Source organism: Ranitomeya imitator, chromosome 4 (genome assembly GCF_032444005.1).
Source record: "Ranitomeya imitator isolate aRanImi1 chromosome 4, aRanImi1.pri, whole genome shotgun sequence".
NCBI lineage: Eukaryota > Metazoa > Chordata > Amphibia > Anura > Dendrobatidae > Ranitomeya > Ranitomeya imitator.
In genome coordinates, this window is record NC_091285.1 from 71,634,376 (window position 1) to 71,648,101 (window position 13,726).

At 43.3% G+C, this 13,726-nt stretch overlaps 1 protein-coding gene across 5 annotated transcripts in view; it reads right to left on the reverse strand.

Moving 5' to 3' along the window:
- C4H5orf24 (chromosome 4 C5orf24 homolog) overlaps positions 1-13,726 on the reverse strand; it is an 83,989-nt gene that overhangs the window by 11,721 nt on the left and 58,542 nt on the right. For 3 of the 5 annotated variants that reach the window (XM_069763815.1, XM_069763811.1, XM_069763813.1), the window contains one exon: positions 3,452-3,689. In XM_069763815.1, coding sequence (XP_069619916.1) covers positions 3,452-3,550 — 99 coding nt within the window. In that variant the 5' untranslated portion in view covers positions 3,551-3,689. The remainder of the gene's footprint in view (positions 1-3,451; positions 3,690-13,726) is intronic. The other 2 variants (XM_069763816.1, XM_069763814.1) reach the window with 1 other exon arrangement.

Genomic DNA, 13,726 nt, shown 5'->3' on the forward strand with positions numbered 1-13,726 from the left:
GGAACGGGCTTTTTTATGAACACTTCTTCTATGATTATTGTACTACGTAAAACGGATTAGGCTAGGGCATACTGAAAAACTCTACACTCACCTACTTAGCTTGTGTAGTTATATTAACACCATACATGAAAAATGCACACAAAATGAATAGTAAATAATATTCCAGCACTTCCTCCCTCAGTCATGGCCATTACCTTGGTCCTATTTTGTCTCATATTGTAATATGTATACATATATACACAATACACTAACCCCAGCCCACCAGCTGAGCATTAACCCATTGTGTTCTCTGCAGGAATAGTACTAGACTGACTGTTTTAGGATCACACAGCCTAAATCAGTAAGGGAAATTATATTTTTTTTTGCTTAATTTAAGCGTTGATTTTCAGGTTTGGTGTTCCTTTATCTTCCCCATCATAAATGTTCAGTAGATATGCATAAAGTGCAGACGCCTTCCCCAGGAGTCTATTAAGACATGTCTATTGCAAAAAACACATTGTTCTTCATTATTATAGGGCAGATTATTGGTGACTGTGGTGATCTTCTATGACGGATTTATTTCATATGTATAAATCTGTAAAGGAACACTAAAGGAAAAAGCGAAGTGGCAATATGGCTCCTTTCTGGGGTATTTTTGAGTTGCGGAATTGTACACCACCCGCTCAGGCCCCATAAGAATGCGATATATATAACATCTTCCTTTAATATCTCCATGCAGAATCGGTAGTGCCGCAAGTCACCTAGTTATACAGAGCAAGTCAATGGTAGATGTACATGCACTCAACACAGAAATTACACATCAAGAAGGAAAAGTCATGGAATTAAGGAAATCACAGGACTGAGAGACAAGATACGCAAAGGATTAGTATGAGCACACAGAAATCCTCACACTTAACACCTTGGCTGCTATCAGTGTCTGAGGAATGTTATGCGACAATGAATGCACTTGGGCAGGCAATTCATCAAGATCCGCTTCTGGCAGGAATTGCCAATGACATCTCAGAGCTGCTCGATGGGACAAAAGTCTTGAGACGCTGTAGGTCATGGTAGTACATTGAAGCCACATAGGATGCCCACAGTAGCTCCAGCATCATGAAGCCTGGCATTGTCATGTTGCAAAAGTAAAAAAAAAAAAAAAAAAAAGTGGAAAACCAGCTCACCTAATAGGCATGTATTGTGGGGAAGCCCGGATACTGTGCAGTCATCACGTGGAACGATGGGGCAGACAGTTAAAGAGAAAATCCAGCTTCCAAAAATATCCACATTTTATTGAGAATAAAATCCAAAGTCCAATGACATGGTTCACAGGAGAATGAGTAGCAGCAGGCCACGCGTTTCGAACAGTGATCCTAGTTAGTTCACCAACCGGTATTGACTTCATTGTATGTATAGGGTGGCTACTTGAGGCATGCAAGATACTGTTGCCAGACAGTGGTTTGCAGTATGTGGCAGTAGTGATAACATCACCCACAATACCACGTAGGGTCAGGTCCAAAAAGGAAGTCATATGAGAATTAGTGCTAAAGGTAAAACGAAGATTGAACTCATTAGAGTTAAAATAACTCAGAAGTTCCGGTATGGCAGATACATCGCCACTCCAAATAAGGAGCATGTCATCGATGCGAAGCTTATTGGATGTTCTGCCTCAACACTTGCTATCCTGCGGGCTTAAACGCTCGCAAAGAAATTGTGTTCCACTATTAAGATATCACTTCTGTATTTAGTTTTTATGTTATTTTTTGTATCTTTGCATGTCAGTTTTCTTAATTGTTGGTTATTTGATGGTCTTTGTGATGTTTTTAACGCACGAATTTACTTATGTGTCAGGTGATAGATTTATCCATTCTGATTGGTTGCATCTGGTATTTAACCATGCTCTGATGCACAATGAGCAGCTTTGAAAAAGAACACACTGTTCGAAACGCCTAGCCTGCTGCTACTCATTCTCCTGTGAACCATGTCATTGGACTTTGGGTTTTATTCTCAATAAAATTTGGATATTTTTGGAAGCTGGATTTTCTCTTTTCCTGTTTGCCCCATTGTCATCTTGCTCCTGGGACATTTTGGAGACATGGCCTTACCACTGTTTCCATGATCGATCCATTCTGGACGTGACATACCAAGCCTATCACATCTAACAGTGTCTACATAACCCATCAGAAGACGTTTGCATATAATTGGGCTGACAGCCACATGTCCAGCTACAGCACAGTTCGTAACGGCTATCTGGGCACAGCAAGACAAAATGGAGGCTGGAATGGAAGCCTTTCCTTTTCAGTGAGGAGTCCTGCTTTCGTCTTGGATACAATGATAGCCATATAGTGGTCTGGAAACCATGGTGGGCAACACCATTTAAAAGGCCTTTACGGGAAAACATCAGACCAGTTCTTCTCCCGAGATTATGCTGTGGTGTAGTATAAAGTACAGTAGCCAGACCCCATTAGTCTTCAACCCAGGTACACCAACAGGTCAGGTTTAACAGGAATCTGTCAGCAGTTTTTACCACCTAATCTGAGAGCAGCATCTGAGACCCCAATTCCAGAGATGTGTCACTTACTTGGCTGCTTAGTGTAGTTTTGATAAAATCTGTTTTAACAGCAGGAGATTATCACTAGAGGACTACTAAAATTACTCCCGGGTAGGTATGCATATTCATGAGCTCTATATAACCCCTTCCCCACCCCTGGTTGACAGTTTACAGTGTACATGTTCTGCATGGGCAGAAAGCTGCCAATCAGGGGTGTGGGCAGAATTATACAGAGCTCAGCATTTAGAGAACTGCTGAATCTGCAACAGATAAAACAATGATTTTATCAAAATGAAAGCGAGTAGCCCAGTAAGTGATATTTCACTGGAATCAGGGTTTCTACCCTTACTTTATGCTGCTCTCAGCAGTAGCAAAAACTTGGTGACAAAATTCCTTTAATTGAATTGGTTGTGATGTCAGTGCCATGGCCAGTTCTTCAAAGTGTCCTGGGAGTTGTTCTTAAACACGACAACACTAAGCCGCATTTTTCCCGTGGCACTAAGAGCAGTCTGTGTGGCCTAAAAATGCTACCATGGCCTGCAGGGTCCCCGGACTTGTCTCCCATTGATCATATCTGGGACATCATTTGCCGGCAAATATAAAGGGTGCTGCCAGCAGCGGATTTTGATGATTTGTATCCCCAAGTGTATACAGCATGGCAGAACAAGTAATACCATCATGTATAGCAGTCAAGGCATGTAGGTGCGTGTATTTCTGCAAGTGACGTTCATGCCCGACACTGAATAAATTGAGGTCAAGGACTATTGATCCTGTGTCTTCCATAATTACACAACATTTCCTCCTAGGTGTAGCAATATCAGTGTTGAGGAGTGTATATTATTGTATGTGGCTATACAGATTGTAAATGAATACAAAATAAAGAACAGCAGAAACAAACAGCTGATCCTCTGATCGGTAACCTGCCTTGATATTTTGTTCATCCAGAAAAAATGGATCGCAAAAACCGGGGTGGGTAAATGATTCACGTACATGCATTCCAGGCAGGTCCTGACGTCGAAACATGGCAAAGTCAGAGAGACTGTATTTAGGAGAAATCCAGAGTAATGTGCACGCCTGCAAGCAGCTCTTCTAATAAAGTGCGGTCTGGAGACGGCCACAGAAAATGCATAAGGGCAGTCACCTCCAGGTTACAGGATTCAACCTGCAGGAGAAAAAAAACAAAACACGGTTTTACTTATCATTTTCTTTACAATGAAAAATACATATATGCACGCAAATCTAAGTTCCCAACGCTTAACCACAGTGGAGATACAGAGGGCTGCCCCATGTACCTTACTCAGAGGTCTCACTTCAGTTGGGACAAAAAACCAAGGTGAAATAGGCGCTAGCACGAGGTCAAGAACACGAAACCAAAACACCAAAAACCCATAAAATTATATTTTATTTATAATTGATTAACACACACAAATGGGGTATTATAAAGGGAGTATGGGTATGTGAGCAGTCTAGAGGGGCAAACCAACCAAAATTATGCCTATATTGCCCTAGCAGGCCCTATAGGCTGATGGCCTACCTGTCAGCGGACGCTGGCACCCTAGATGAGCGATGTGGCTCCCCCGCTCCTCGACGGCTGTCCCTTATTTATAAGCCCCTTAATACTAATTATATATACAACAGAGTCAGACAGATTCACTTAGACCCAATGTACGAATCAAGTAATTCTGCGAGTCTGCCTCTCGATAGTACTAGATCCCATAGAGCTATAGATGTACTGAGGACTGCGGACTTCTGTGGGGTATCTCTGTCTATTGTGAAGCAAAGAATTGCACTAGTATATGGAACATAGATAAGGGGTAAAAAAAATTGGAGGTACAGTGTCCTTGACCTCTAATGGGAGGCTGCACCAAGGGATGGTTCCCTCCATGGAAATCAGTGGTCTACACACATTATGGCAGAAATACAGGAATATTCTGTTCTTGGATCCATTTCAGAATGTTAGATGTTCACAAAGACATTTGGAGAAGTTATTACGTTCTAAAGTGCTGCTGTGCAATAGCCCACATTTCTGCAGTGTACCAGCCAATCTAATCAACAATGGTCGATCTAGCAAATAAAAAGTGCTATAGTGCATGAAATGTAACGTCTCCAAGATGAGAGGCCTCCATACAATATCAATGTTTTCTGGGATCACCTATCTGGTGTCTGGGGGAACCTTTAAGCCTCTTTGCAATCACCAGGAGTGAACAGTTCTACTGTATATTATTTAGAACATTCTTAAGGTACCTTTACACTACACTACGACCTGGCCGTGATCGTTGGTAAGTCGTTGTGTGGTCGCTGGGGAGCTGTCACACAGACAGCTCTCTCCAGCGACCAACGATCAGGGGAACGACTTCGGCATCGTTGAAACTGTCTTCAACGATGCCGAAGTCCCCCTGCAGCACCCGGGTAACCAGGGTAAACATTGGGTTACTAAGTGCAGTGCCGCGCTTAGTAACCCGATATTTACCCTGGTTACCATTGTAAAAGTAAAAAAAAAAAAAAAAAAAAAAACACTACATACTCACATTCTGATGTCTGTCAAGTCCCCCGCCGGCGTTCACAGGGTTAAAACTGCTTTCGGCAAGAGCGCTGCTAATGCACACGCTGCTGCCGAGAGTTTCCCTGCACTGACTGTGTCAGCACCGGCCGTAAAGCAGAGCACAGCGGTGACGTCACCGCTGTGCTCTGCTTTACGGCCGGCGCTGACACAGTGGATGCCGGGGGACGTGACAGACGTGGGAATGTGAGTATGTACTGTTTTTTTTTTTTTTTTTTTTACTTTTACAATGGTAGCCAGGGTAAATATCGGGTTACTAAGCGCGGCCCTGCACTTAGTAACCTGATATTTACCCTGGTTACAAGTGAACACATCGCTGGATCGGCGTCACACACGCCGATCCAGCGATGACAGCGGGTGATCAGCGACCAAAAAATGGTCCTGATCATTCCCCAACGACCTCCCAGCAGGGGCCTGATCATTGGTCGCTGTCACACATAACGAGATCGTTAGCGGGATCGTTGCTACGTCACCAAAAGCGTGACGTTGCAACGATATCGTTAACGATCTCGTTATGTGTGAAGGTACCTTTACACTTAAGGGGGATAACAAAAGGTTATTTTAATCAACAGATCTTAGAATAATAAGAATTTCCACAATTGGATTTGTTTAAATTAAATGTTCCTGTGCTGAGATAATCTTATAAATGTGCCCTGCTGTGTACTGTGTAATGTCTGTGTCTGACCATACAGGGACATGGTCTGATCATACCACAGCTCCTGGGCAGGGGAGGAAGCAAAAGAATATACAGATATTGCAGCACAGGATCACTGCCGATTCTTTTTGTGAGGTAAAACATTTCTCTACCTGTTATTAACCCCTTTACCCCCAAGGGTGGTTTGCACGTTAATGACCGGGCCAATCTTTACAATTCTGACCACTGTCCCTTTATGAGGTTATAACTCTTGAACGCTTCAATGGATCCCGGCGATTCTCACATTATTTTCTCGTGACATATTGTACTTCATGATAGTGGTAAAATTTCTTTGATATTACCTGTGTTTATTTGTGGAAAAAAACGGAAATTTGGCTAAAATTTTGAAAATTTTGCTATTTTCCAAATTTGAATTTTTATGCCCTTAAATCACAGAGATACAGTGGGGCAAAAAAGTATTTAGTCAGTCAGCAATAGTGCAAGTTCCACCACTTAAAAAGATGAGAGGCGTCTGTAATTTACATCATAGGTAGACCTCAACTATGGGAGACAAACTGAGAAAAAAAAATGCAGAAAATCACATTGTCTGTTTTTTTAACAATTTATTTGCATATTATGGTGGAAAATAAGTATTTGGTCAGAAAGAAAATTTCATCTCAATACTTTGTAATATATCCTTTGTTGGCAATGACAGAGGTCAAACGTTTTCTGTAAGTCTTCACAAGGTTGTCACACACTGTTGTTGGTATGTTGGCCCATTCCTCCATGCAGATCTCCTCTAGAGCAGTGATGTTTTTGGCTTTTCGCTTGGCAACACGGACTTTCAACTCCCTCCAAAGGTTTTCTATAGGGTTGAGATCTGGAGACTGGCTAGGCCACTCCAGGACCTTGAAATGCTTCTTACGAAGCCACTCCTTCGTTGCCCTGGCGGTGTGCTTTGGATCATTGTCATGTTGAAAGACCCAGCCACGTTTCATCTTCAATGCCCTTGCTGATGGAAGGAGGTTTGCACTCAAAATCTCACGATACATGGCCCCATTCATTCTTTCATGTACCCGGATCAGTCGTCCTGGCCCCTTTGCAGAGAAACAGCCACAAAGCATGATGTTTCCACCACCATGCTTTACAGTAGGTATGGTGTTTGATGGATGCAGCTCAGCATTCTTTTTCCTCCAAACACGACAAGTTGTGTTTCTACCAAACAGTTCCAGTTTGGTTTCATCAGACCATAGGACATTCTCCCAAAACTCCTCTGGATCATCCAAATGCTCTCTAGCAAACTTCAGACGGGCCCGGACATGTACTGGCTTAAGCAGTGGGACACGTCTGGCACTGCAGGATCTGAGTCCATGGTGGCGTAGTGTGTTACTTATGGTAGGCCTTGTTACATTGGTCCCAGCTCTCTGCAGTTCATTCACTAGGTCCCCCCGTGTGGTTCTGGGATTTTTGCTCACCGTTCATGTGATCATTCTGACCCCACGGGGTGGGATTTTGCGTGGAGCCCCAGATCGAGGGAGATTATCAGTGGTCTTGTATGTCTTCCATTTTCTAATTATTGCTCCCACTGTTGATTTCTTCACTCCAAGCTGGTTGGCTATTGCAGATTCAGTCTTCCCAGCCTGGTGCAGGGCTACAATTTTGTTTCTGGTGTCCTTTGACAGCTCTTTGGTCTTCACCATAGTGGAGTTTGGAGTCAGACAGTTTGAGGGTGTGCACGGGTGTCTTTTTATACTGATAACAAGTTTAAACAGGCGCCATTAATACAGGTAATGAGTGGAGGAAAGAGGAGACTCTTAAAGAAGAAGTTACAGGTCTGTGAGAGCCAGAAATCTTCATTGTTTGTTTCTGACCAAATACTTATTTTCCACCATAATATGCAAATAAAATGTTAAAAAAACAGACAATGTGATTTTCTGGATTTTTTTTCTCAGTTTGTCTCCCATAGTTGAGGTCTACCTATGATGTAAATTACAGACGCCTCTCATCTTTTTAAGTGGTGGAACTTGCACTATTGCCGACTGACTAAATACTTTTTTGCCCCACTGTATGTCACACAAAATACTTAGTACCGTAAGTAACATTTCCCACATGTCTACTTTACATCAGCACAATTTTGGAAACGTAATTTTTTTTTGTTAGGGAGGACATCACATTTGAAGTCATTTTGAGGGGTCAATATGATAGAAAATAACCAAGTGTGACACCATTCTAAATACTGCACCCCTTAAGGTGCTCAAAACCAGATTCAAGAAGTTTATTAACCCTTCTGGTACTTCACATGAATTTTTGGAATGTTTAAAAAAAAAATTAACATTTAATTTTTTTTTCACAAAAAATTTACTTCAGCTCCAATTAGCTTTATTTTACCAAGGACAAAATTTTAACAGGAGAAAATGGACCCCAAAATTGTTGTACAATTTGTCCTAAGTACGCTGATACCCCACATGTGGGGATAAACCACTGTTTGGGTGCATGACAGAGCTCAGAAGGGAAGGAGCGCCATTTGACTTTTGAATGCAAAATTGGCTGTATTTGAGATTGGACGCCATGTTGCGTTTGGATAGCCACTAATGTGCCTAAACATTGAAACCCCCCACAAGTGACACCATTTTGGAAAGTAGACCCCCTAATGAACTTATCTAGATGTGTAGTGAGCACTTTGACCCACCAAGTGCTTCACAATAGCTTATAATGTAGAGCCGTAAAAATCAAAAATAATATTTTTTCCCAAAAATGAACTTTTCGCCCCCAATTTTTTATTTTCCCAAGGTTACCAGAAGAAGTTGTACCCCAAACGTTGTTGTGCAATTTGTCCTGAGTACACTGATACCCCATATGTGGGGGGGGGAACCACCGTTTGGGCGTATGGCAGCGCTCGGAAGGGAAGGAGCGCCATTTGGAATGCAGACTTAGATGGATTGGTCGGCAGGTGTCTGCATTTGCAGAGCCCCTGATGTACCTAAACAGTAGAAACCCCCCACAAGTGACCCCATATTGGAACCTAGACCCCGCAAGTAACTTATCTAGATGTGTTGTGAGAACTTTGAACCCCCAAGTGTTTCACTACAGTTTATAACGCAGAGACGTGAAAATAAAAAATATTTTTTTTCCTAAAAAATGGTTTTTTATCCCCCCAATTTTTATTTTCCCAAGGGTAACAAGAGAAATTGGACCCCAGAAGTTGTTGTCCAATTTGTCCTGAGTACGCTGATACCCCATAGGTTGGGGTAAACCCCTGTTTGGGCACAGGTCGGGGCTCGGAAGGGAAGGAGCACTGTTTTGCTTTTTCAACGCAGAATTGGCTGGAATTGAGATCGGACGCCATGTCGCATTTGGAGAGCCCCTGATTTGCCTAAACAGAGGAAACCCCCAATTATAACTGAAACCCTAATCCAAACACACCCCTAACCCTAATCTCAACGGTAACCCTAACCACACCTCTAACCCTGACACACCCCTAACCCTAAAAGAGTAAATAGCGGCTGACAGCACTCTATATCGGAGCGTCCGTTCACCATCCAGGGAACCGTCCCGGATCCAATGTAGTCAGAGAAACGTAGAAAGAACAGCGCTCCATCCGGGTGTAGAATTTCTTAGAACAAATTTATTAAAGCCATAATCAAGCAACGTTTCGACCGGTATACGGTCTTTGTCAAGCATAAAACACAACAGGGGCAGCCATCTTAAATAGCAAGGGTGCCACACAGTGCACCAATCACCATCGATCACCTCCCCCACATATAATACATAACATCTAGAAAAAACAGACATCAATATTCAATATCTACATGTATCACAAATGAACCATCTTATAATATAAAAAACACCACAAAACGCCGTACAGATGCAGAGTTACTCCCATATTCATCCTGGATTCATACGGTGTTCTTTCCTGTATATTCGTTTCCATAGGGACACTCAGCCAATCATAGGATCCGTTGTCGATGTGTCCATGTCTCCAGGAGCGATCAGCCAATAATATCCTCCGATCTATGCAGTCTCACAGAGGTCACCCAACCCAGCGCCAGTCATTGGGGCAATATCCTATCCAGGTCAATCAACTCACCAAACAGAGCGCATAGATCCGCGCAGCCGCACAGGCAATGAATAGGACACCGCTCACGGCCGTGACCGCGATCCGCCCACCACGCATACCGCGCGTGCGCACCACAGGCACCCAGAACCCAAGTGCCGCATGTATGCGCAGGTGCGCCACACCGATGTTCGGACACCGCCACAGATCCGGAGACGCCGCCCCCTCATATGTCCTGAGAGCGCAACGGCCACCAAGTATGCGGACCGCCAGCAGGAACATAGAAGGCACTAGTAGTGATGCGCTAACGCATCACTATCAGGGTGATCTACACACGAGTCCTCGATCTGTAAATCAAATACACAAAGCACAACCCACATATAGGACACTAAAAAAGCCCCCCTCATATATAACGATCAAAACAGAGGTAACATATGAACAACAATACCACAGACCATATGGAGAACCCCATCCGTCCCATCACATAAAAGCATCATACCAATAGATTTGCACGGCTACACATGTGAAAGAAACCACCAAACCATATAGACACTGAGGCAATCAAATAGCACAACGGAGACAGGAATAGCTATAAATATCCATTCATTCATATTTCTCACAAAGGAAATCCTTCCGATACTAGAAGATCCATCTCCATCACCCTATGATCGTCCCAGTGTCTACAAAATATAAATAAAATCAAAATGTCAAATAAACAAATGTCTATTAAAAGCAAACATATACTGACGAATACCCTGCACAAGGGAATAGAACCAGATTAAACACAAGATAACAGATTGAAATCCAAATTTAAACCCTTAGGCTGTAACGTACCCAATGTGTAAATCCATCTCATCTCTTTTTTCTTTAATATTTGCACCCTGTCACCACCTCTCCTTAACACAGGGACACTATCAATGACCCGGAAGCGAAGTTGATTCACAGAGTGTCTCATTTCCATAAAATGCTTAGGGATTGGTAAGTCTGTTAGGCCTGTTCTGATCGTACTTTTATGCTTGCTAATACGAATTTTGACTGCTGTAGTTGTCTCGCCTATATACGCCAGGCCACATGGGCAAACAATCATGTATATTACATAACTGGACAAGCAAGTATACCTTTCTTTCAAACTGATTTTTCTACCAGTATGAGGGTGATGAAAAACATCACCTTTCAGCATGTTGTTGCAACAGGCACAACCCAGACACGGAAAATTACCGAGCCTGGTTGTGCCCAAAAGTTGTTGTACCGGGGTTCTCTCAGATCCGACATCAGACCTTACCAATTTGTCCTTTAGATTCCGCCCCCTTCTGAACGACATCATCGGTGGTGACCTAAAGCCATCAATGGCCGGCAGGCCACGTTGGAGAAACGACCAGTGTTTTTTCAAGACCCATCCAATCTGGTTACTGGCAGAGTTATAAGTAGACACAAAGGGGATGCGCACATCAGGTGGTCTACTAAGTGGTTTCTTACCGATCCCGTCTCGTGCTATACCGCGGGCCTTAATCCTAAACCCATCCACCACCGTCCTTGGGTATCCCCTCTGTAAAAATTTTTTACACATCTCCTCCAGTCTTTGGTCGACTTTCTCCTCATCAGACACGATGCGTCTAACACGTATGAGTTGACTCCATGGCAGAGAACCCACCATTCTCCTAGGGTGATTACTATCAAACAATAAAAGGCTATTCCTATCAGTCCCCTTGATGTAAATGTCAGTCCTCAACATGCCTCCCTCTTTATAGACCAAGGTGTCCAAAAACTGTATCTGAGTGACAGAATGGGTAAGGGTAAACTGCAATTCGGGGTACACACTGTTGATCTCCCCCCAAAATTCCTCCAGTTCTTTCAACTCCCCATCCCATACAACAAAAATATCATCAATGTACCGCCACCAGGCTCTGACGTGGCGCCAGAAGATGGAATTGTACACGAACCTGTCCTCGAATACCGCCATATAGATGTTAGCATAAGTAGGGGCCACATTGGACCCCATGGCGGTACCCCTAAGCTGCTGGAAATATTCATCACCGAAGAGGAAAAAATTCCTCCTCAGGATGAATTCCAGCAGCGTGAGGACAAGCCGTGCACACTCCGGGGCCACGTCAGAGCCCGATAGCGCACTAGACACTGCTTCTAGCCCCTTCTCATGCTCAATGGACGTATACAATGACGTCACATCGAACGAGGCCAGGATAGTAGAATCAGAAACCGTTACATCACGGATTTTATCAAGAAAATCACTCGTATCTCGGATAAATGACTTAGTTCTTACAGCAAACGGTCGTAATACCTTATCCAAAAAAATTGCCGTTTTGTTGAATAATGAACCTCTACCGGATACTATAGGCCTGCCGGGTGGGTTATTTAGATCTTTATGGATCTTCGGTAATATATATATCACGGGCACTATAGGTGCATCAACAATCAAGTATTCTGACAACTTGTGGTCAATGAGTCCCATAGCAAGGGAATCACTGACCACAAGTTGTAATTCTCTCTGAAGACAAGGAGTAGGGTTAGATGATAATCTCTCATACACCAAATGGTCATTCAATTGCCTACGAATTTCCGCCTTATATTTGCTAGTATCCATAACCACCACCGCTCCGCCCTTATCGGCCGGTTTAATGGTTAATGCGGTGTTCTTTGCTAATTTCTCAAGAGTCAACTTCTCCAGCAAAGTCATATTGTGTCTGGACCTCGGTTTAAAACTAGTTCTGATCTTCTCAATATCTCTTTGTACAAGTTCAATATAGGACTCCACAAAGTGGTTCCTATTCGGTGGTTGGAATCTGCTTTTATTATAAAGTCCCACCTGTTGTAATGAGAAGCTGTTGATTGGCTCCTCGATCTCCACATTACCACCCACAACCTTGCCGGAGAAAAACGATGTCAGCCTCAATCGCCTAAAAAAGGCTTGTAAATCGACCTCAATGTTGAACCAGTCTGGACAATTCGAAGGACAAAACGACAAACCCTTAGACAATACTTTAAGTTCTACTTGTGATAATTCAACAGATGAGATATTTACCACCAATTTGTCTTCGGTTACTGGATCTCCCTCATATTCCTTGTTCTCATCGCAGTATTGCGTATTTGTCGCTGATCCTTCGATGCTCCTTTGTTTCCTGTGCCTCCTGCCACCTCGGTGACCCCGTCTCCTGGAACGGTTCTGTCGACCGGTCCTCTCCCTAACAAAGGGGCGGGTCTGGTATTATGCCCAGTTGTAGATTCGTCCGTGGAATCCGATTCCGCCGTTGTAAAGCCAAAATTCGACTTCTTCCTCCCTTGCTGTTTCTTGTATTTTCTTTGGGTCATCGACCTCCCACGCCCATTACCGGGATTCTGGTTGGTCCTCGTCTGCCAGGCGAAGACCCGACCCATTCTGTAATCCTCTGCATCACGGAACCACTTATTCCTTTTTGTAGTCTCGATCTCACTCCTGTATTTCACGAGATTCTCCTCACTCTTCGTTTTAAGGGGGCCCCACCCCTGTGCTGTCAGCTGTGTTGTTATCTTTAACTCAAGATCACTTATAGTTTTCTTCAGTAGTTCCATCTCCTTTTTGAGAAATTCAATATTGAGGAGCATGATGTCAAAAGCATACTTATTAGAGATAGACTCAAACTTAGTGCAAAATTGCGCATTATCGGGTAACAGAGTAGGTCTCAGGTGTGGCCGAAGTCCCCTCGGAATCCTCCGGACTTTATAGTATTCCGTCAGGGTTACAACGTGGAGTTCCAGAGAGATAAATCTTCTCCTCTCATTCTCCCATTTTTTCTTAAGCATGTCTGCCGTCGGTGTACTTAAAAAGGCAGTATCCAAACTCGACCCAGATAAAATACGTGCAGCATCATCGTCAGTATATGAAAAAAACATGGCATTTTCTAGATCACCCATTTCTAGACTAGCACTTGCCTCCATATTAATGTCCAAGGTGCACGT